Below are 25,144 nucleotides of genomic sequence, written 5' to 3' on the forward strand. Positions count from 1 at the left end.
GGGTGTACAGCACTGGCCACTAATCCAGTTGAGCTGCATTTCCCTCTAAATGGGTTTGAACATGGTCATGTGAACAGACATGCCCCAAGGCAGTCATAAAAGTTGTGTCCCTGCCTCCTTAGTGCTTTGTCAGTACTGTATTAAGGGTGTTGGGTACTGTATGGACTTGTACTAGCCTGTTTTAATAGAACTGGATCAGAGGAAGGGCTTTGACACTAGAAGGAAGAGCAGCTGATCAGTCATTTCCACAATTGGGGTTGAGCTCCAGAGCCATTGATTCTGGCCCAGTTCCATAGGTACTTGTGAACCTCAGCAAAGTGAACAGAGGGAGAATCCAAAAGGATAGAGTGTTTACAGGCAGGCTGAGGCAGACAATGGAGGAAGGATGGTGTTAAATTGACCTGTTGGATTAGTGACCCATAGCTACTTTCCCCTTTTCCACCTTTTCAGGTCGCACAGCAAAATATTTAGGCGCATATACGAGTAAAATGGTCGCACTGTAGAGCCATGTCACCATGGCAACCATGACGTCAGCAGCATGCCGGCAGTCAGGTTTTGTTAGAGAGAGAGAGAGAGAGCACGTGAGAGAGGTGAAGAAACGTTGAGGAGAAGAAACTGAGAACGTGAGGAAAAGTGAGGGGAAGAGTTAGAGATGGAGCGGAAGAGGGGAGGGTAGAAACAGAGAGCTAAATATATTTTAGGGAGGGTAGGAGAGGCAGGGTGTGGATGGATACCCTGTCTTCATTACTGCATGTTACCAGGGCAACCCAGGCAGAATTCCTGCCCCTGATTATCCCCAGTGTAACCATGGTGGCTCAAGCTTGGACCTCTCAGCGTATGACCTTTGCTTTAAGAACTCATGAGGAGAGAGGCCAGGAATACTGGGAAAAATGTTTTTTGTACTTCAAAATGATCTAATTCAAAGATGATGACTCTGTAACTAATCTGATGAACATATGATGTGTGCTGTACCTGCCAGACCTTTTTTTTTGTTCTTTAAATGTATTTGTATTATCTTTGTGTTCTTCAATAAAAACATAGAAAAATTAAATAATACCCTGAGCTCTCAGTACAATGAAGAGCTTCTCTGTACTGGTATGATTGTCTTCACTCCAGCAGGCCAGGACCCTTCTGACTCCATGTTCCACACTGCTGTCTCTTGTTTACCTTCAAGCCTTATCACGCTGCCTCCTAATTGATAGTTAATTGTGAATGTATTATCGCGACTGTGATTTTGCAAAGATATCACAAACGCAGGGTGTAAGTTAAATTAAGGGGGCACTTTCTCTCTCACTCTCTCCCTCCCCTTCCAGCATTATTCACCACCCACCATTTTGTTCTTCCAGTTTCCCTGATCGGATGTCATGAGGTTATGCCAGTCAATACAGCCAGCCAGGAGCTATGAGGAAGCTGAACAGATAGCTTACAGACAGACTGTCCTCTATATTTAGTCCTTCCTGAATAACTTCATGAATGTAGCTTCCTTTCTGAATGTAATTTATCCTTTAGTAACCATACCTCTCTCGGTCAGTTGGGTTTAACTCCTGGAAACTGTCAAAAACCAATGAGGAAAGAGACATAAATAAGAATAGCAATGGAATACCCCTGGCTGCATTCCCTTCCTCTTCACCTTGTTTTCAGTTCAGTTTTGTTTGGAGACCCTTTATGGTTTGCACACAGATCCAAGCAAAACATTAGGCCTATTCCCTAAGGGGAGGGCTGAGCCGTGGCCTGGGATTTGTAATCTTCCTGATGGTTTCTTGTGAGCTGCAGAGCACCAAGAGCCAGCCTCTGGCAGGAGGTTAGGATTGATACTGGCCAGTGGCACTTGTGCTTGCAGGCCACAGGCATCTGTCAGCAGGATAATGAAGTGCCTTGCATGTGTGTGGGTGTGCGTTTCTGTGTATGGGTGGGTACAAACTACAGTATGTTTGTGTAAGCGTCTGGCTGTGTCTATATATGGGGCATGCGTGTGTGTGCTATGCGCACATAGGCCTATACAGTATGCGTGCAGAGTGTTTTGAGCATCTGTTTGTGTGTATCTTGTGTGTATCTTTGTGTGTGTGTATTGTGTGCTTCTGCAGTCAGTCAGTCAGTGTCTGTGCTGTGTCTGAGGAGCTTTGTCCGGCTGTTGAGAGCAGGGTAGGTGGCTAATGAACAACCTGTCAAAGATAATGGGGGCTGGAGGGATGGATGCCTTGCCGCACACATCTCATCTCCCCACTACCCCACTGATTCACTGCCTGCTGTCCTGTTGTCCCTCTCCCTCCTGTTGTCCCTCTCCCTCCTGGAGCATTATGTAAAAGCCGGTAGTAGCTAAGGTATTACATGCACATGTAATATTGACTCTCTGATATTAACTCAGACTGTCTGGGAACATTATACTGCAGTCCTTGCCCTTACCCTCACGTTTTCACCATCCTCAGCACTTGGACTCTGTTCCCTAGTGTACCTTTAGCACACCTGTTTCCCTTGTTTCCACATCAGGCAGGAAGCCTCTCCCTGGTGGATCCCACTGCGTGATGTTTGAAAGTAAAGTCATCAAACCATTAAGTTCCCTATGACGTCTCCTTCCAGCCCCCTACCCTCCCCCCATTATTGTGGTGTACCTGGAATGTAAATATGGGAAAGGTGTGTTTCACTGAGCTGGATTGGCAGCTCTCCTGACTGAGCAGTGTAGGTCAACAGCATGTCTTGGTGATTCACCTATTCAGTTGAAGCTAAATGACAACATCCTCTGTGTTTAAATTCATATAAATAACATTTGTTTTGGTTTTTAAATCAAATTTTATTTGTCACATGCGCTGAATACAACAGGTACCTTACCGTGAAATGCTTACCTACAAGCCCTTAACCAACAATGCAGTTTTAAGATAAATAAGTGTTATGTTTATTTTAGTAAATACTTTCATAAGTAAAAAATAGACAAACAAATTATAAAATAGCAACAATTAAATAACAGTAAACAAGGCTATATACAGCGGGTACCGGTACAGAGTCAATGTGCTGGGGCACAGGTTAGTTGAGATAATATGTTACATGGAGGTAAAGTGACTATGCACAGATAATAAACAAAGCGTAGCAGCAGCAAAAAAATGGGTGGTGTGGGGGGGTCAATGCAGATAATCCAGGTAGCCATTTCTTGACTTGTTTTTGTCTTCACATCGGGGTGCTTCACCTGACCTCCCTTGTTTAACCTCATTTCAGACCTCAGTTGACCTTTGACCTATGCTTCCTCACCTAACCCATAACTGTATTGTGATCTGAACAGAAAAAGAGTCGGAATGAGACCTGTGGCGAGGGCAGCGGAGTGGAGATCTTGGAGAACAAGCCGTATGAGAACGGCCCAGGGGGAATCGGACAGTACACCCACAAGGTTTACCACATTGGCATGCACATCCCCAGCTGGTTCCGCTCCATCCTGCCCAAGGCAGCGCTCCGGGTGGAGGAGGAGTCCTGGAACGCCTACCCCTACACCCGCACAAGGTGTGAGACTATTGCCCCCTTCAGGAGTACCACCCTTAAACTCCCCCCCCCCCCCCCCACACAGGATAACCATCCTTACACCCCCCTCACACAGGAGAACCACCTTTACACCCCCCACACACAGGAGAACCACCCGTATACCCCCACACACAGGAGTACCACCCTTACACCCCCCACACACAGGAATACCACCCTTACACCCCCCACACACAGGAGAACCACTCTTACACCCCCCCACACACAGGATAACTACTCTTCACCCCCACACACACAGAACCACTCTTACACCCCCCCACACACAGGAGAACTACTCTTACACCCCCCCACACACAGGAGAACCACTCTTACACCCCCACGCACACACAGGAGAACCACTCTTACACCCCCCCACACACAGGAGACCACTCTTACACCCCTCCACACACAGGAGAACCACTCTTACACCCCCCCCCCACACACAGGACGTACCACCCTTACACCCCCACAACACAGGAATACCACCCTTACACCCCCCACACACAGGAGAACCACTCTTACACCCCCCCCCACACAGGGGGACCACTCTTACACCCCCCCACACACAGGAGAACCACTCTTACAACCCTCCCCGCACACACAGGAGACCACTCCTTACACCCCCCACACACAGGAGAACCACCCTTACACCCCCCCACACACAGGAGTACCACCCTTACACCCCCCCCACACACAGGAGAACCACTCTTACACCCCCCCACACACAGGAGTACCACCCTTACAACCCCCCCCCACACACAGGAGAACCACCCTTATACAGCAGCCTCTACAGTACAGTTGGTGAGACCGTTTACCCTAAGCTTATACCCATGCCCATAGTTTGAGCTGTCTGATGGGTTGTTCTCAACATCAAACCTTATCCATAATGGAGTGATTGTTTATCCAATCTGCCCCTTCAGGAAAATACTTAGCCAAGTAAAGAGCCAAGCAAAGCTAAAAGATTCCAGAGCAGTTATCAGAACACTGCAGAGTGTGCCAACCAAGACATGGGCAGTCATCCAGTCAGCAGCTCTGCTAGCCAGCCTATCGTTAGGAGTTGATGACTTCCTAGACTTAGGGTGCGTTTGTTTGTCTGTCTGTCTGGGGCCTGGGCAGAGCTGCAGTCGTGAGGCTTGCTGAAATGAGAAGTGCCCCTTGAAAACACTGTCAAGGTATTGATAGACTGGAGCCGTCTGCTGACACGTTCATCAAAGCAGTGACAGCTCTGCTGCAGACGACAGATGGGCTAACAGCTCTCCACCTCGCCTGGAGCCAGAGACAGAGAGTGAGGGTGAGAAAGATCTAGAGTGACAGACCGAAACAAAGACGAACAGTAGTTAGCTCTTGCCAGGTAGACATTTTTTAGACTTGCCCATCATTTAGCCCACAACCTACTAAATAACAGAGACATCGGCAGGTAGCATAGCGGTTAAGAGCATTGGGCCAGTAAGTGAAAGGTCGCTGGTTCAAATCCCATAGATGACTAGGTGAAAAATCTGTCTGTGCCCTTGAGCAAGGCACTTAACCCTAATTGCTCCTGTAAGTTGCTCTGGATAAGAGCGTCTGCTAATGACTAAATGTAATGTTTCTACCATACAAAGTATTTTTCTGTGGGGATATACTGTGTCCAGGTCAACATATTGTGCTTATTTATTACTGACGCCTCGCAGCTTGCTCTCCTCTCTCCTCCAGATATACATGTCCCTTTGTTGAGAAGTTCTCCATTGACATTGAGACGTACTACAAGCCAGACACAGGAAACCAGCCAGACGTCTTCAACATGTCCCCAGCCGAGAAGCGGCTAAGGACTCTGGGTAAGGTGGTGCCAGTATGGGACAAATAGTGGGATATTAGAAGGACAATAGAGCCTCAGACCACAGTGTCCAAATTGACAGCACTGTTAGATGATGGTGATGATTTCTCCTCACTATGGACAACTTTCAACTACCTGCAGCAGTAAAGTCAAAATGACAGGTCTAGGTTAGTGGTCTTGTTTGAATAGCCATGGTTATTGTTGAGGGCTTCCTGATGCATGACCTCCACCAAGGTTAGAGTGAAGCTCCTGGGCTCACACAGCAGCCAGTAGAGTAGAGGCCCGCTAGTGGCCGTTTGCTTCCACTGCAGCTGTTTTTTCCAAATTTTGTTGTGTTACAGTCTGAATTTAAATTGGATTAAATTGAGATTTTTCTGTTGCTGGCGTAAACAAAATACCCCATAATGTCAAAGTTGAATAATGTTATTTTATTTTTACAAATTAATAAAAAAATATAAGCTAAAATGTCTTGTCAAGAATTTAAACCCTTTTTTATCACAAGCCTAAGTAAGTTCAGGATTCTAACATGTATTGACTCAGGGGGCTGAATAGTTATGTAATCAAGCTGTATTAGTGTTTTATATAAGAAGCAGTGCAGCTTGGTTGGGTTGTGTTTCAGAGGATGCACGGCTCTCGACCTTCGCCTCTCCCGAGTCGGTACGGGAGTTGCAGCGATTAGACAAGACTGTAACCACCAATTGGATACCACGAAATTGGGAGAAAAGGGGGTAAAAGAAGAAGAAAAAAAACTACTGAATTTATTTAAGCACCATAGATCAAAGCGGGATGAAAATCAAATGCTGTTGTACTCAAAATATGTCTTCATAAATAAAAAGGCACAGGGCAAACCCAAAATGCTAAATATAAAGTACTCAGGAAATAGTAGGAGAGATTCCTCTCAGGAAAACAAGTAACATTTACAATGACCGACAAAGACAAATGGCAGAGGGAGTATATATACAGTGATAGAGTGGGGATTGGAACCAGGTGTGTGTAATGATGACGAGACAAGTCCGGGGTTGATGAGTGAAGAGCGATTGCCAGCAGTATGTTCGGCAGCAGCTAGAAGGCCGGCGATGCCAAACGCCTGAGCTGGACAGGAGGGGGAGCCAAAGCGAAGGCTGAAGAGGCGCTGCTCCAGCCGCCGGGGCGCCGCCAACCTTTGGGATGACCCCGGAGACATGGTGCGGGTCGGTTGGGACGACGCCGGTGGAAGTCCCGAATGAGAGAACGATCCAGGACATCCCGCACCGGAACCCAGCACCGCTCTTCAGGACCGTACCCCTCCCAATCGACCAGATACTGGAGAAGCCCCCCACGACGCCGTCAGTCCAACAGGCTGCGGATGGAGAACGCCGGGGCCCCCTCGACGTCCAAGGGAGGGGGAGGTGCGTTGTGGGGTCCAGCACTAGCCACGGGACCAGCTGCCACCGGCCTGAGGAGAGTTCTATGAAATGAGGGTGAGATACGGTAATTGTCGGGGAGCTGTAATCTGTACGTCACCTCTTTGACTCTCCTCAGGACTTTGAACGGCCTCACAAACCGTGCGCTCAGCTTTCAGCAGGGCAGGCGGAGGGGCAGGTCCTTCGTAGAAAGCCAGACCCTGTCACCGGGGTGAAAGACCGTGGCCACACTGCGGTCACGATCGGCCTGCCGGAGGATGACGCGCTGGAGACAGGTGTGCACGGGGTTCCATACCTCCCTGGCGCCAATTGACCAATTGTCCACCACAGGAGCCTCGATCTGACTCCGGTTCCTGTGTGCCAAGGCCGTCTGATAGCCTAGAACACACTGAAAGGGTGTGAGGTTAGTGGAGTAGTGACAGAGGAAGTTTTGTGCGTGTTCTGCCCAAGGCAGAAACTAACTACGAAGGTACCTACCCAGTTCGTGATTTAACCTTTCCATCTGCCCATTTCATTGGGGACGGTACCCAGAGGTGAGGCTGACCGTGACCCCCAGTCGTTCCATGAAGGCCTTCCAGACACGGGAGGGTGAACTGAGGACCACGGTCAGACATGATGTTTTTCCGGGATCCCGTAGTGCCGGAAGATGTGAGAGAAGAGAGCCTGCAGTCTGCAGGGCCGTAGGGAGACCAGTCAGAGGAATCAAACCACAGGCTTTGGAAAACCGGTCCACAACAACCAAGATGGTGGTGTGCCCCTCCAAGGGGGGGAGGGGCACCAGGGTCGTTGTGAAACCGGCAGCGGGTGGAGTTTGCCACAGGGATGGTGTCTTGCTCTGTGCGCAGGTGGAGCAGGAAGAGACGTAAATCCGGATGTCCCAGGCCAAGATGGGCCACCAGTACTTGGCAGAGAGACAGTCGATAGTACGGGCTATACCCAGCTGCCCGACACAGGTGTTGTGTGTGCCCAGGCAAGGAGATGGTCCCGCACATCAGAGGACACGTAGATACACCCCTCGGTTGTGGGCAGGTGAGGGCTCAATGCGGGACAGGGGAATAATGGGTGTCACTTTCTCCCTCCGATCCTCTGTGTCATGCACCCGGGACAACACATCGGCCTTAACGTTCTTTGATCCCGGCCGGTAGGAGAGGGTAAAGTCAAACCTGGCGAAGAATAGGACCCACCTGGCCTGATGCGGGTTCAGCCTCTTTGCTGCTCGAATGTACTCCAAGTTCCTGTGGTCCGTCCAGACAAGGAATGGGTGTTTAGCACCCTCCTGTCAGAGCCGCCATGCTTTCAGCGCCTTCTTGACAGCCAACAACTCACGATCCCCCACGTCGTAATTCCGCTATGCTGGAGACTGCTTCGTGAGTAAAAGGCGCATGGATGGAGTTTAGGCGGTGATCCATAGCGTTGGGAGAGAACAGCCCCCACAGGGGTGGTCCGAGGCCAGCGAAGGTGTTGCTGGCCTCCAGGGGTGGTCCGACTCCCTGCAGTAGGAGCTGAGATACCGTTGATGGCGGTGTTGACGTTCCTCAGGGGGAAGGTGCATCGTGCCCACCTCCATTGGCTCAGTCTCGCTCGAGGTTCCTGGGAGAGACCCGAACCCCCGGGATGGGCGATGACGGGCACGCAGGAGATTATCTAGGCGGATGGCCATGGCGATGAGCTGGTCCAGCGTGAGGTCCTTATCGCGACAGGCCAGCTCGGTCTGGACGTCCGCCTGTAGCGGAAAACCGTCAACATGGCCTAGACGTTCCAGCCAGTGGCCGCTGCCACCGTCCGTAAATCCAGAGCGTACGCCGACGCTGTCCTGGACCCCTGGTGTAGACCGAGGAGATGATCACCTCCCTCTCGGCCCTCTGCAGGGTGGTCGAAGACGGCACGGAAGAGTTGGGTGAAGTGCTCATAGGACTGCACTTCTGGTCCGTCCCTCTCCCAGACGGCATGCGCCCACTCCAGAGCTCAGCCTGTCAGCACCGAGATTTTAGTTATTTATTTAACCTTTATTTAACCAGGAAGGGCTCATTGAGATTTAAAATCTCTTTTTCAAGAGCATCCTGGCCAAGATAGGCAGCGCCAAGTCATTACAAAAATTACAGACAAACAACATGAAAAACTACAATTAATCTAGTAAAAACCATAGAATTAACAAAGAATATAACAAAATCAAAAACAGCAAATTAAAAACATTGACATGTCAGGGAATCAGTCTCAAGATCATTCATCAGTGATTTACCAAGGCCACCTTGTCCCTCTGAGTCCGTCACGGCATGACGGGCCAGGTGGAGGTCACACTGCAGGAGAAACCCCCTACAATGAGCTGGGGTTCCGTAAAACTGCTCCGGGAGGGGCAGGTGGACGTTGCTGATTGGACCGGGTGATGTAGATGGTGGTGGGGTGGAGTGAACGACCGCGGGGAGCTGGGAAGGTGGTGTAGCCTGCAGTTGGCGTACGGCCCAGTGCACCTCGTCCATGACAGTCCCAATGCGCTCCAGGCGGAGCTTCACTCCTACAGCAGAGAGGTCGGGATGTCCTGCTGCTTCCTGTTTTCTTGGGTCGGTCATTCTGTCACTGGTGTAGAGAAGAGTAGGCAGGAGGCAGTCACAGGTTTAGAACTACTGAATTTATTTAAGCACCATAGATCAAAGCGGGACAAAACCCAAACGCTGTTGTGCTCAAAATATATCTTCATAAACAAAAAGGCACAGGGCGAACCCAAAGTGCAAAATAAAAAGTACTCAGGAAATAGTAGTAGAGATTCCTCTCAGGAAAACAAGTAACATTTACAATGGCCGACAAAGACAAATGACAGAGGGAGTATATATACAGTGATAGAGTGGGGATTGGAACCAGGTGTGTGTAATGATGACGAGATAAGTCCGGGGTTGATGAGTGAAGGGTGTTTGCCAGCAATCGGTTCAGCAGGAACTAGAAAGCCTGTGATGCCGAACGCCTGAGCTGGACTGGAGGGGGAGCCAAAGCGAAGGCTGGTTTGACAGATGTGAATACTTTTTGAAGGCATTGTAAATGTTATTTGTAGCACATGTTGAAGTCAGACTCTCTCTTGCAGACCCCATCGACATTGTCAAAGATCCCATCACTCCACATGAGTACTTGCAAGAGGAGGACCCTCGGATCTACAGGTCAGACAAGACCAAGAGAGGGCCTCTGCAGGAGGACTGGATCGAGGAGTACAACAACAACCCGGGGAAGACGCCCATCATGTGTGCTTACAAACTGTGCAAGGTGGAGTTCCGCTACTGGGGCATGCAGTCCAAGATTGAACGCTTCATCCATGATGTAGGTGCGTATGAGATGGGATGAGGCGTTGGAAGAGTAGTTTGAACAATACCTTAATATATCCCTGCCCGGTGCGGGCTATATGAGTGCTTGGTCCAAGGAGCAGTAGTGTTTCCATACTACAGGCATGCTCCTGCTGACTAGTTTAGCTAGTAAATGTCAGCTGACATCGTGTCAAGATGTTAGAGGTGGCGGCCTGATGGAATGGCCTGATGTTTTCTAGTGATGTCTGTCCAAACTCTCTCCCTCCCCTTTCCCAGGGCTGAGGAAGGTGATGGTGCGGGCCCACCGGCAGGCCTGGTGCTGGCAGGACGAGTGGTACGGCCTGACCATCGAGGACATCAGGCAGCTGGAGCTGGAGACCCAGTTGGCCCTGGCCCAGAAGATGGCCCATTTCAGCCAGGCAGAGGAGGCCACCGAGGCCAATGGAGCTGTTTCATCCCCAGACAGGAATCAGGAGGTCAAGGATACCATCAACTCTTTAGAAGCTGAAGAGGTGGTCAGTGCAGGGGGCAGGGGAGACACTCTCCAAACAAAACGAGCAGGGCTCACCAAGCAGTGGTCCACCTCCTCCAGATCCTCCCGCTCATCCAAGAGAGGAGGTGAGATGTTTGAGCTCAATCGTCCGTATCTGTGTGGAGGTATTGGACTGTTGACAATTAATTTTCCAAAATGTAATTTTACAAGCAGGTGGTGTACAGACATCATGTGTTAGTGAGTATGTATCTAGGTGCTGTAGCTTCAGTACCACTGTCACAGCTTTATCCAGATCTTTTGCACCTGCTTAAAAAAAACTCTTTCAGACAGTACAACCCCTGTCCCCATCCCCACCTCTAAGCAGCAGTCAGAATCCTGCCTGCCACCTAGACCCTCTCTCTCCACCAGCCAGACTCATTTCACCCGGTATTACCCCCCTCTCCAGAGCTCTCCTGGGCTATTTATAGCGGCAGTATTGACATCACAGGCTAGAGGAGGCTGACGCTCTACACACTGACCCTCCGCTCCACCCCTGCGGCTCCCGTCTATGGGCTGACAGGCACAGCTGTGCTTCCCAGCCCATGAGCATCCAGCATGTGCCAGCCAGAGTTTCAAAGAGACCCCCTCCCCACTCCTCCTCAGTGATCATATTGGAGGCAAACAACAAAGATATATGATGGACAGTCCTACTTTTAGTCCAGGCTCTTTTTTCTGTGTGCTAATTGGCTGTCAGTGTGTTTGTGGTTTATGTGTTACATTGTACTCCACTCTTCACACCCCCTCCTGACCACTGAGCAATCCGTCTGTGATCAAGTCAAGCATTACAGACACTGTTGAGTGTTTATATAACACTGTGTGTGTGTCAGTTTGAGCATATGTCAGTAAGAATATGATTCAGTTGGCTCTTAAAATAACAGTGGTACTGTTTGTTTCCCTCCCCTATTTGTGTGTTTCAGCGAGCCCGTCACGCCACAGCCTCTCTGAATGGAGGATGCAGAGCATTGCACGAGACTCCGAGGACAGCTCAGAGGAGGAGTTCTTTGATGCTCATGGTAAATCCACCATTTTGATAAAGTAATCTTAAAGCCTAGAGTAGGTTAGAGTAGACAATACTAGTAGTGTGTTCCCTTTCCTATAACCCTCCTGGTGCTTCCTCTTCTGACTCTACATGTCTCTTCAACACAGATCAGTTCTTAAGCTACCCAAATACCCAGCATGCTTTAGGCCTGAGGTTGAAATAGGTGGGTGTAGCTCGACACACGGTTGTTCATCTGTTGGGTGAGCTCAGGAGATGACTCAACACGGGTTGGCTTGTCTTGAAGAAGTGCTGAAATCATCACCCTCTCTCTACCTTCACCTGTTCCCCATTGCCAAAACTATCACCCTGCCCTCACACACACACGCGCGCACACACATTCCCTGTGGCGAGTCAATCATCCCATCAAGTCAATCCATAAAATTATGTTCTACTGTGTGTAGGGGTATGTTTTTGGAAGCATGGTTAACTTAGTTGTTCTATATGACATAATGAATTAAGAAGTATGAATAACAGGTCATTAAATAAGAATAATAAAGTATTGCATGTTTTCTTTTTATCTATTTATTTTTATGCTATTTGGTTGTCATTTCTATCTAAATGATGAAACTGTTCATGATATGTCATGAATTAACTGCATTTGCATTTAGCTGCATGTTCAAATATATATACAGTTGCTTGCGAAAGTATTCACCCCCTTGGCATTTTTCCTATTTTGTTGGCTTACAACCTGGAATTAAAATGGATTTTTGGGGGGTTTGTATCATTTGATTTACACAACATGCCTACCACTTTGAAGATGCAAAATATTTTTTCTTGTGAAACAAAAAAGAAATAAGACAAAAAAACTTAACTTGAGCGTGCATAACTATTCACCCCCCCAAAGTCAATACTTTGTAGAGCCACCTTTTGCAGCAATTACAGCTGCAAGTCTCTTGGGATGTCTCTATAAGCTTGGCACATCTAGCCACTGGGATTTTTGCCCATTCTTCAAGGCAAAACTGCTCCAGCTCCTTCAAGTTGGATGGGTTCTGCTGATGTACAGCAATCTTTAAGTCATACCACAGATTCTCAATTGGATTGAGGTCTGGGCTTTGAATAGGCCATTCTAAGACATTTAAATGTTTCCCCTTAAACCACTTGAGTGTTGCTTTAGCAGTATGCTTAGGGTCATACTCCTGCTGGAAGGTGAACCTCCGTCTCAAATCTCTGGAAGACTGAAACAGGTTTCCCTCAAGAATTTCCCTGTATTTAGCGCCATCCATCATTCCTTCAATTCTGACCAGTTTCCCAGTACCTGCCGATGGAAAAACATCCCCACAGCATGATGCTGCCACCACCATGCTTCACTGTGGGGATGATGCCCTCGGGGTGATGAGAGGTGTTAGGTTTGCGTCAGACACAGCGTTTTCCTTGATGGACAAGAAGCAATTTTAGTCTCATCTGACCAGAGTTCCTTCTTCCATATGTTTGAGGAGTCTCCCACATTCCTTTTGACAAACACCAAACATGTTTGCTTATTTTTTTCTGCCCACTCTTCTGTAAAGCCCAGCTCGGTAGAGTGTACGGCTTAAAGTGGTCCTATGGACAGATACTCCAATCTCCGCTGTGGAGCTTTTCAGCTACTTCAGGGTTATCTTTGGTCTCTTTGTTGCCTCTCTGATTAATGCCCTCCTTGCCTGGTCCGTGAGTTTTGGTGGGTGGCCCTCTCTTGGCAGGTTTGTTGTGGTGCCATATTCTTTCCATTTTATAATAATGGATTTAATGGTGCTCCGTGAGATGTTCAAAGTTTCTGATGTTTTTTTATAACCAACCCTGATCTGTACTTCTCCACAACTTTGTCCCTGACCTGTTTGGAGAGCTCCTTGGTCTTCATTAGAGGTCGACCGATTATGATTTTTCACCGTCGATACCGATTATTGGAGGACCAAAAAAAAGCCGATACCGATTAATCCACCAATTTTTACATGTTTTTTATTTATTTGTAATAATGACAATTACAACAATACTGAATGAACACTTATTTTAACTTAATATAATACATAAATAAAATCAATTTAGCCTGAAATAAATAATGAAACATGTTCAATTTGGTTTAAATAATGCAAAAACAAAGTGTTGGAGAAGAAAGTAATAGTGCAATATGTGCCATGTAAGAAAGCTGATGTTTAAGTTCCTTGCTCAGAACATGAGAACATATGAAAGCTGGTGGTTCCTTTTAACATGAGTCTTCAATATTCCCAGGTAAGAGGTTTTAGGTTGTAGTTATTATAGGACTATTTCTCTCTATACGATTTGTATTTCATATACCTTTGACTATTGGATGTTCTTATAGGCACTTTAGTATTGCCAGTGTAACAGTATAGCTTCCGTCCCTCTCCTCGCTCCTACCTGGGCTCGAACCAGGAACACATCGACAACAGCCACCCTCGAAGCAGTGTTACCCATGTAGAGCAAGGGGAACAACTACTCCAAGTCTCAGAGCGAGTGACGTTTGAAACGCTATTAGCGCACCCCGCTAACTAGCTAGCAATTTCACATCGGTTACACCAGCCTAATCTTGGGAGTTGATAGGCTTGAAGTCATAAACAGTGCAATGCTTGAAGAATTGCGAAGAGCTGCTGGCAAAACGCACGAAGGTGCTGTTTGAAGGAATGCTTACGAGCCTGCTGCTGCCTACCATCGCTCAGTCAGACTGCTCTATCGAATATCAAATCATAGACTTAATTATAACATAATAACACACAGAAATACGAGCCTTTGGTCATTAATATGGTCGAATCCGGAAACTATAATTTCGAAAACGAAACGTTTATTATTTCAGTGAAATACGGAACCGTTCCGTATTTTATCTAACGGGTGGCATCCCTAAGTCTAAATATTCCTGTTACATTGCACAACCTTCAATGTTATAATTAGGTACAATTCTGGCAAATTAATTACGGCCTTTGTTAGGAATAAATGGACTTCACACAGTCCGCAATAAGCCAGGCGGCCCAAACTGCTGTATATACCCTGACTGCTTGCACGGAACACTAGAGAAGTGACACAAATTCATGTTAGCAGGCAATATTAACTAAATATGCAGGTTTAAAAATATATACTTGTGTATTGATTTTAAAGAAAGGCATTGATGTTTATGGTTAGATACATTGGTGCAACGACAGTGCTTTTTTCGCAAATGTGCTTGTTAAATCATCACCCGTTTGTCGAAGTAGGCTGTGATTCGATGAGAAATTAACAGGCACCGCATCGATTCTATGCAACGCAGGACACGTTAGATAACTACACACGGTTGATGATATTACTAGTTTAACTTGTGATTATGTTAAGATTGATCGTTTTTTATAAGATAAGTTTAATGCTAGCTAGCAACTTACCTTGGCTTCTTGCTGCCCTCGTGTAACAGGTAGTCAGCCTGCCATGCAGGCTCCTCGTGGAGTGCAATGTAAGGCAGGGGGTTAGAGCGTTGGACTAGTAACTGGAAGGTTGCAAAAACGAATCCCCCCTAAACAAGGCAGTTAACCCCTGTTCTTAGGCCGTCATTGAAAATAAGAATGTGTTCTTAATCTGACTTGCCTAGTTAAATTAAGGTGAAAAAAAAATGTATATATAAAAAAAAAAATTGGCAAATTGGTGGCCAAAAATACCGATTACCGATTGTTATGAAAACTTGAAATCGGCCCCAATTAATCGGCCATTCCAATTAATCGGTCGACCTCTAGTCTTCATATTGCTGCTTGCTTGGTGGTGCCCCTTGCTTAGTGGTGTTGCAGACTCTGGAGCCTTTCAGAACAGGTGTATATATACTGAGATCATGTGACAGATTGCACACAGGTGGACCTTATTTAACTAATTATGTAACTTCTGAAGGTAATTGGTTGCGCCAGATCTTATTTAGGGGCTTCATAGCAAAGGGGGGTGAATACATATGCACGCACCACTTTAACATTTTTTATTTTTCCAAATTTTTTGTAAGAAGTACATTTTTTCATTTCACTTCACCAATTTGGACTATTTTGTGTATGTCCATTACATGAAATCCAAATAAAAATCCATTTAAATTACAGGTTGTAATGCAACAAAATAGGAAAAACGTCAAGGGGGTGAATACTTTTGCAGGCCCTGTAGCTGTATGCTTTTGGTGTTTGTGCCATTATTTATGTTCACAATGAGATGATAAATTGTTGCTTCATACATGGATTCATCTGTTTTTCACTAAGCATCATAAAGTGGTTTATACATCATGCATACCCCAGTATGTGGCTATCGGGATTCTTCAACTTCTCATTGGACACCTGATTAGTTCATTTAAATCAATTACAATGTGGAAACTAAATGCTGAAACACAATGAACAATACTTCATTATAACTCTTCTTTTATAACAAGCTACTCAGTCGCTTCATGAGTTAATTCCTTAAGAATGAACTGAGCCAACTTTGCCATATGAGGAAGGATTTCTAGTATGAGCAACGATTTCTAGAGCAGGTGTCTTGTGGGGTTGTAATGTAATAAGACAGTTAGCACTGAGCACTGATATTGGCTCCACTGAATCTTTACATTTTCCTTGTGAGTACTGTAGTATATCATAAGAGTTGAGAACACCCATGCCTCCACCCTGTCTCTGTTTGGGCCATTCATTAAGATGACCATGATCAGATGGTGATGCGATCATAGAGATTACAAGGATGACAAAAGCATACATACAGGCATATGTAGTACAATGTCAAGTCATATAGTAGGCATAAACACTGAGTGTACGAAACATTAGGAACACCTACCTAATATTGAGTTGCACCCCCCTTTTGCCCACAGAACAGCTTCAATTTATCGGGCATGGAGTCTAAAAGGAGTCAAAAGCGTTCCATTGGGATTCTGGCCCATGTTGACTCCAATGCTTCCCACAGTAGTATCAAGTTGGCTGGATGTCCTTTGGGTGGTGGACCATCCTTGATACACACGGGAAACTGTTGAGTGTGAAAGACCCAGCAGCGTTGCAGTTCTTGACACAAACTGATGTGCCTGCACCTACTACTGTACCCTGTCCAAAGGCACTTAAATATTTACCCTCTGAATGGCACACATACACAAATCCATGTCTCAATTGTCTCAAGGCTTAAAAATCCTTCCTTAACCTGTCTCCTCAGTCAGTTATACTGATTGAAGTGGATTTAACAAGTGACATCAATAAGGGATCATAGCGTTCACCTGGTAGTCTATGTCATGGAAAGAGCTGTTCTTCATGTTTTGTACACAGTGTATATAGCCATAACATTTCATCTATAATCATAGTGCCACTACAGTACCAGTCAAAAGTTTGGACACATTTACTCATTCAAGGGTTTATCTTTATTTTTACTATTTTCTAGATTGTAGAATAATAGTGAAGACATCAAAACAATGAAATAACTCATATGGAATCACGTAGTAACCACAAAAGTGTTAAACAAATCAAAATATATTTTATATTTGAGATTCTTCAAAGAGGCCATCCTTTGCCTTGATGACAGCTTTTCACACTCTTGGCATTCTCTCAACCAGCTTCATGAGGTAGTCAGTCACCTGGAATGCATTTCAATTAACAGGTGTGCCTTGTTCATTTGTGGAATTTCTTTCCTTCTTAATGCGTTTGAGCCAATCAAATGTGTTGTGACAAGGTAGGGGGGTATACAGAAGATAGCCCTACTTGGTAGAAGCCCAAGTCCATATTATGGCAAGAACAGCTCAAATTCGCAAAGAGAAACGACAGTCCATCATTACTTCAAGACATGAAGGTCAGTCAATCCGGAACATTTCAAGAACTTTGAAAGTTTCTTCAAGAGCTGTCGCAAAAACCATCAAGCACTATGATGAAACTGGCTCTCATGAGGACCACCACAGGAAAGGAAGACCCAGAGTTACCTCTGCTGCAGAGGATAAATTCATTAGAGTTAACTGCACCTCAGATTGCAGACCAAATAAATGCTTCACAGAGTTCAAGTAACAAACACATCTCAACATCAACTGTTCAGAGGAGACTGCGTGAATCAGGCCTTCATGGTCGACATGCTGCAAGGAAACCACTACTATGTAAAAATAAATTAATTCAAGGAGAGAGAGAGAGAAGAGAGTTGCTTGGGCCAAGAAACACGAGCAATGGACATTAGACCAGTGGAAATCTGTCCTTTGGTCTGATGAGTCCAAACTTGAGATTTTTGGTTCCAACCGCTGTGTCTTTGTGAGACGCAGAATAGGTGAACGGATGATCTCTGCATGTATGGTTCCCACCGTGTAGCATGGAGGAGGAGGTGTGATGGTGTGGGGGTGCTTTGCTGGTGACACTGTCTGTGATTTATTTAGAATTCAAGGCAGACTTGATCAGCATGGATACCAAAGCATTCTGCAGCGATACGCCATCCCATCTGGTTTGCGCTTAGTGGGACCATAATTTGTTTTTCAACAGGACAATGACCCAAAACACACCTTCAGGCTATGTAAGGGCTATTTTTCCAAGAAGGAGATTGATGGAGTGCTGCATCAGATGACCTGGCCTCCACAATCACCCGATCTCAACCCAATTGAGATGGTTTGGGGTGAATTGGACCACAGAGTGAAGGAAAAGCAGCCAACAAGTGCTCAGCATATGTGGGAACTCTTTCAAGACTGTTGGAAAAGCATTCCTCATGAAGCTGGTTGAGAGAATGCCAAGAGTGTGTAAAGCTGTCATCAAGGCAAATGGTGGCTACTTTGAAGAATCTCAAATCTCAAATATATTTTGATTTGGTGAAACACTTTTTTGGTTCTTACATGATTCCATATGTGTTATTTCATAGTTTTTATGTCTTCACTATTATTCTACAATATAGAAAATGGTACAATTAAGAAAAACCCCTGAATGAGTAAATGCGTCCAAACTTTTGACTGGTACTGTACTTACACTGTATCCATTGATGACATTTCATGTTAGTTCATGATGACATGATTGTCACGCATGAATGCTACTGTTTTGTAGCATCATTCTGATCAATTTGTGCTGAAAAGTGTTTGATTGAACTCAGATAAATGCTCATGTAAAAGCTTTTCTACTGCTCAGCTCCTTTAACTGGTCTGAGCTTCTCCCTGATCTGTGCAACCGAGGACCAGTAAACATTTTTATGGACTTTTATGAGTGGTGACGTTTTGATAAAGCAGACGTGCTTAGACTAGAGTATGTGTAATGTGATTTCACAGAAGGATCCCAGTGTCCCAGTGGCTTGTTGATTCAATTGAGCAGGCTATGCTATTGCAAAACCACTGGGTTTTCAGAGGAACATGCAGGGTGGCAATTACTTTTATTAATCAGTATTCATATTTATTTATCTTAAAGGAGTGGTCACATGGCCTCATAATGTAATATGGTAGGGATTAGGGTGTATGTTTGTCTCTAGCTGTACTCAGACAGTACATGGAAGACCCTTTCACATTTGTGAACATAGAAATGTCTAAAACGTTTGGTGTTATATACTGAAGATGAGATAGTGGCACATTGACTTAGCAGGTGTTATGCTTGATAATTCCATTTTTGTAAAAATCACATCTGTCCCTTCTCCCCCACAGAGGACTTGTCAGGTGATGAAGAGGTCTTTCCCAAGGAGATTGCCAAGTGGAACTCTGACGACCTCATGGACAAGATTGAGTCGGCTGATGCAGAAGACACCCCTGGTATGGAGAGGAACGCTGTGTGGGTTGTATGATAGGAGATGTAGTTTGTGTCAAAGTTTCCTTTTACTGACAGTATTATATTACTCTGATTCTCAATGGTAAAGTGTGTCTGTGGATGTTTCTGCAGGAGAGCTATACAAGGACATGGCAGGGGACTATGGAAGGGAGGCCGGTGACGAGAGACTAGATGAGGTAGGTACCTGTGAGGGTGAATGGCTTTCCAACCGAACATTGGTATACCAACAACACCATGACAGCTATATTCTGACAACATGTCAACATTGAACATACAGGAGGAATAAGCTAAAAGGAAACTTCAATCCCAGTCACTAAAGTGTTCTAGCTTAACAGTAGGCGTTGATGTGTAATACTCTGCTTAGGGCTTTAGTTGTGAAAGTCAGAGAGGGGTCCACTCCAGCCTCTCTGTCCTCTTGTGTTCAGATGCGTGGCTCTGTTATTAACCAAGCCAATAGCTCTGCCATTCCCACCATCACCATAACAAAGCACCAGTCAGTAAGTAAACTTCCTGTCCCATTGCATTATGGGCCAGAGTAGATCCATAGAGACCCGAACAGACCCAGTACTAATCGCCCTGACCCAGCCCCCAGCCTACCCCTTCCCTATCCCTTGTGAAATGTCCTCTGTACTGTAGTCTTGCCGTGGAGTTTACAGTGTACAGCCTTTGTGAAGAATGTGAGTTTTGGATTCAACAAATCTGTAAAAAATGGCAAAACTGCACATTATGTTTTCCCTTTTTATGTGAGTGTGGTTTTGTATTTGTATACAAATGTGTCTTTACCCTTGGCTTATGTTGTTGTTCTTGGCTTGTTGTTGTGGTTGGCTAAAGTTGGAAGCGTTTGCAGTGTGACCAGCTGGGGTGTTGGTTGGTCCAGTGTCTCTTAATGATGCTCTAATGCTGTCTGAGTGTGCAGATGAAAGCTGGACGGGCATGCTGTTGTGCTGCCACATTACTATTGCTTTACTATCAATATTACATTACCAGAAGGGTGACATCACATATGGACTTCCTGTGATTCATGTCTGAAGGAAGTGGAAGTGCACACTGAACACACAATGAGATGTATCAGTATACACTGAGTGTACAAAACATTAAGAACACTCTTTCCATGACATAGACTGACCAGGTGATTCCAGGTGAAAGCTTTGATCCCTTATTGATGTCACTTGTTAAATCCACTTCAATCAGTGTAGATGAAGGGGAGGAGACAGGTTAAATAAGGATTTTTAAGACTTGAGACAATTGAGACATGGATTGTGTATGTGTGCCATTCAGAGGGTGAATGGGCAACACAAAATATTTAAGTGCCTTAGAACGGGGTATAGTAGTAGGTGCCATGCGCATCAGGTTGAGTGTGTCAAGAACTGCAACGCTGCTGGGTTTTTCACACTCAACAGTTTCCCGTGTGTATCAAGAATGGTCCACCACCCAAAGGACATCCAGCCAACTTGACACAACTGTGAGAAGCATTGGACTCAACATGGGCCAGCATTCCTATGGAACGCTTTCAACACCTTGTAGAGTCCATGCCCCAACGAATTGAGGCTGTTCTGTGGACAAAAGGGGGTGAGTTAAAAATATGCTGTCATAAACCCAACATTTTCCAGAGTGCCTCATACCTTCTCTTCCCCACACTGAGAGCCCACATATTAAACCAGGAAAACGGGGGTTATCGCGGGTGCAGCGAAATGCTTATGTTCCTAGCTCCAACAGTGGAGTAATACCTAACGATACAAAACAAAATGTGCAAATCGGCAAAATAAAAATAAAGAAATTAATATAGAAATATTAGAGTCCAGAATATAAATATATATGAGTATGATGGTGTGTACAGACATTATGGACAGTATATGAATAGAAAAGGTGTGTACAGCAGTAGTTATATAGGATAGGCCTTGACTAGAATACAGTATATACATAGGAAGTAGGTAAAACAGTATGTAAACATTATTAAAGTGACCATTATTCAATGACTATGTACATAGGGCAACAGTCTCTAGGTGCAGGTTTGAGTACCGGCTGGTAGCCGGCTAGTAACAGTGACTAAAGCCAGCTAGTGGTGACTGTTTAACAGTCTGATGTCCTGGAGATAGAAGCTGTTTTTCAGTCACTCGGTCCCAGCTTTGATGCACCTGTACTGTCTCCGCCTTCTATATGGTAGCAGGGTGAACAGGCCGTTGCTCGGGTGGCTAGTTTTGTGAGTAAGTCATGAAGCATATTGTCAGTGGTCATGAATCATTAGCAGCCAAGCCAGAAGCATGGTTCCATGGGTGAATGGCTTCATTTCCCTTGAGTTTAACAGATCTCTCTAATGTCCCTCATCCTGCAATTCCCCCTCCTTTCCTCTCCCCATAATAGGACCTCTCCTCTCAGCAGTGTCTGCAGCCTTCTAAGATCCACGTGCTGATCCTGGTGCTACATGGAGGCAACATCCTGGACACAGGAGGAGGGGACCAGACCAGTAAGCAGGGCGATGTCAACACCATCAGCACTGCCTTTGACACAGTGATGCGCGTGCACTATCCCACCGCGCTGGGACGAATCGCCATCCGCCTGGTACCCTGCCCTGCCATCTGTGCTGAGGCCTTCTCCTTGGTGTCCAAGTGAGGGACACGCACACACACACTACACGACCATAGATATTGTAATGTGTACATAACTACAGTACACACACTACTACTACTATTACGAAGCTTTCCCCTGTGTGTGTCTGTCCCTGGCTTCAGTCTGAGCCCGTACAGCTATGATGAGAGCTGTCTGTCAAGCAGTCAGGACCACATCCCCCTGGCTGCCCTGCCTCTCCTGGCCACCTCCGCCCCCCAGTACCAGGAGGCTGTGGCCACCGTCATCATGAGAGCCAACCAGGTGTATAACGACTTTATCAGGTCCCTGGATGGGACAACCTTCTCTGGCCAGGTGAGGTGCTGCCACTGGCCTGTCAGCCTCTCCATTGTTCCAGGTGTGGGCATGGGCTGCTCTTTATTTGGAACTCTCAAATGGCAGAACATAATATCTTCAGTCCAAATACTAAGATTCAAGAGCATGTTCCCTAGTCAAGGTGGAGATGCACTTGATTTATTGGAAGAACATCAGTGTTGAAGCCGTTTAGCACCAATGAATTATGTGTGTTTTCTGTTTCTGAATTATGTGGGTGTGTGTGTTTTCTGTTTCTGAATTATGTGGGTGTGGGTGTTTTCTGTTTCTGAATTATGTGGGTGTGTGTGTTTTCTGTTTCTGAATTATGTGGGTGTGGGTGTTTTCTGTTTCTGAATTATGTGGGTGTGTGTGTTTTCTGTTTCTGAATTATGTGGGTGTGGGTGTTTTCTGTTTCTGAATTATGTGGGTGTGTGTGTTTTCTGTTTCTGAATTATGTGGGTGTGGGTGTTTTCTGTTTCTGAATTATGTGGGTGTGTGTGTTTTCTGTTTCTGAATTATGTGGGTGTGGGTGTTTTCTGTTTCTGAATTGTGTGGGTGTTTTCTGTTTCTGAATTTTTTGGCCGTCGGTGTTTTCTGTTTCTGAATTATGTGGGTGTGGGTGTTTTCTGTTACTCAATGTTCTTTTAGATAACCAAAATGAAGCTAGCATTCGATATTTGACACAGGTTCAATTTTGTATAAATTCAAGCCTTTTTATAACAAATTGTCAGACGCTCACATAATTTAATAGATTGCTCATTCAATACAGGATGTATTTTCATCTAGCTTTAGATTTGTGTGTAGGTGTGTGTGTATGTTTGTTTGTGTTTTTGGTTTTACTATCCTTGTGGGGACCAGAAGTCCACTCAAGGATAGTAAAACAAGGACAATTCGGACATTTCACTGGTCCCTACAAGCAAAACAGCTATTTTAGGCATAGGGGTTAGGTTTAGGGTTACGGTTACAATTGGGGTTAGGGGTTAAGGGTTAGGGAAAATATGATTTTGAATGGGAATCAATTGTTTGTTTTACTATCCTTGTGGGGACCAAACGTGTGTGTGTGTGTGTGTGTGTGTGTGTGTGTGTGTGTGTGTGTGTGTGTGTTTGCTCGGGCGGGTTTGTTTGATTACGTGGTTATGACATCTGATTAGTTTAAAAGGGATTGGACCCTCTTATCTGCATCCTGCTTGATTGATATCTAATGATCTGATCTGTTTTAGTAAATTGACCTGTGACCTCTATGTAGGTGTGCTTGATTGGGGACTGCGTGGGAGGGATCTTGGGGTTTGACGCCTTGTGTATCAGCAACCAGACTATTGGTGAGAGCCAGAACAGCAGCCGCAGGGGTAGTGTTATGAGCGTACAGGTAAGACCCAAACCTTAATGCTTAGCTACTTTCCCTGTTCCTAAGCTTTGCCCCTACCCCAAATCCCAGACACTCAACCAGTAGCCCTTATTCACCCTAAATACAAGTTACAGCCCTCCACTATTTCACCACCACATTTCTCCTCTAAGAAAGGACACTTATCCAGCACCCATCCTCGTTCTGGTGCCGTTTGCTTATCGGTCAGGTTCACTGTACATTCCCCAACCTCTGTCCTTCTTCTCATACCTCCCTGCAGGACCAGGACCTCCTCTCTCCAGGGATCATCATCAACAGTGGGTATGGCTCTGCCTCTCCCACCCTGGAGAGCAGCCGCCACCTGAGCCGCAGCAACGTTGACATCCCCCGCTCAGGAGGACCAGATGACCCCAAGAGACAGCTGCCCCGCAAGACGAGCGACTCCTCCACATACGAGTTGGACACCATCAACCACCACCAGGCCTTCCTGACTAGGTGTGACAGGGGTTACATTACTACAGTTACATGACATCATTGATGTAGCTGATGGTTAATATTGTTACTGTACTGAGAAGGGTATATGGCTATGCATGTGATAATGTAGAGTCATGGGTTGCTATAATCGTTTACCTACATTGATCTCTGTTTCTCTTACTGTGTGCTGTGTTTGTGTGTATACAGTAGATGTTTAAAAAATATATATATATATATATTTCACCTTTATTTAACCAGGTAGGCTAGTTGAGAACAAGTTCTCATTTACAACTGCGACCTGGCCAAGATAAAGCAAAGCAGTGTGACACAGACAACAACACAGAGTTACACATGGAATAAACAATGAACAAGCCAATAACACAATAAACAAGTCAATGACACAGTAGAAAAAAAAGAAAGTCTATATACAGTGTGTGCAAAAGGCATGAGGAGGTAGGCAATAAATAGGCCAAAGTAGCGAAGAATTACAATTTATCAGATTAACACAGGAGTGATAAATGAGCAGATGATGATGTGTAAGTAGAGATATTGCTGTGCAAAAGAGCAGAAAAGTAAATAAAAACAGTATGGGGATGAGGTAGGTAGATTGGGTGGGCTATTTACAGATGGACTATGTACAGCTGCAGCGATCGGTTAACTGCTCAGATAGCTGATGTTTAAAGTCTCCAGCTTCAATGATTTTTGCAATTCGTTCCAGTCACTGGCAGCAGAGAACTGGAAGGAAAGGCGGCCAAATGAGATGTTGGCTTTGGGGATGATCAGTGAGATATACCTAATGTGGGTGTGCTTCCCTCCTTGTGACCCTGACTGTTTGTCTGTTGTTGCCTCAGCATCCACTCCAGTGTTCTGCGGACCGACCCATGCTCACGCAGGTCCAGTAGCAGCACCTTTCAGGATGCAGGCTCTCTGGGGAAGTTTGAATTTGAGGTGGCAGACTTCTTCCTCTTCGGCTCTCCTCTGGGCCTTGTCCTCGCCCTGAGGAAGACTGTCATTCCTGTGCTGGATGGTAAGCCCACCTAAACAGAGGTAAAATGAATAAAGTGCCTTAAAAATGTGTTAGTTAAGCAATAAGGCACAGGGTGGTGGTATATGGCCAATATACCACGGCTAAGGGATGTTCTTAAGCGCGACGCAACGCGGGTTGCCTGGATACAGCCC

General features: G+C 45.7%; 1 protein-coding gene across 2 annotated transcripts in view; it reads left to right on the forward strand.

Moving 5' to 3' along the window:
* LOC115200170 (membrane-associated phosphatidylinositol transfer protein 2) overlaps positions 1-25,144 on the forward strand; it is a 91,564-nt gene that overhangs the window by 54,452 nt on the left and 11,968 nt on the right. Inside the window, exons 1-13 of one of the 2 annotated variants that reach the window (XM_029762983.1) lie at positions 2,460-2,631; positions 3,272-3,486; positions 5,194-5,315; positions 9,791-10,024; positions 10,281-10,622; positions 11,454-11,549; positions 19,110-19,214; positions 19,342-19,406; positions 21,592-21,836; positions 21,960-22,149; positions 23,396-23,515; positions 23,772-23,986; positions 24,817-24,992. In XM_029762983.1, the coding sequence (XP_029618843.1) occupies positions 2,623-2,631; positions 3,272-3,486; positions 5,194-5,315; positions 9,791-10,024; positions 10,281-10,622; positions 11,454-11,549; positions 19,110-19,214; positions 19,342-19,406; positions 21,592-21,836; positions 21,960-22,149; positions 23,396-23,515; positions 23,772-23,986; positions 24,817-24,992 (2,134 nt within the window). In that variant the 5' untranslated portion in view covers positions 2,460-2,622. Of the gene's footprint in view, positions 1-2,459; positions 2,632-3,271; positions 3,487-5,193; positions 5,316-9,790; positions 10,025-10,280; positions 10,623-11,453; positions 11,550-19,109; positions 19,215-19,341; positions 19,407-21,591; positions 21,837-21,959; positions 22,150-23,395; positions 23,516-23,771; positions 23,987-24,816; positions 24,993-25,144 lie in introns of those variants that run through there. The other variant, XM_029762982.1, reaches the window with a different exon arrangement.

This window comes from Salmo trutta, chromosome 9 (genome assembly GCF_901001165.1).
Source record: "Salmo trutta chromosome 9, fSalTru1.1, whole genome shotgun sequence".
Taxonomy (NCBI): domain Eukaryota; kingdom Metazoa; phylum Chordata; class Actinopteri; order Salmoniformes; family Salmonidae; genus Salmo; species Salmo trutta.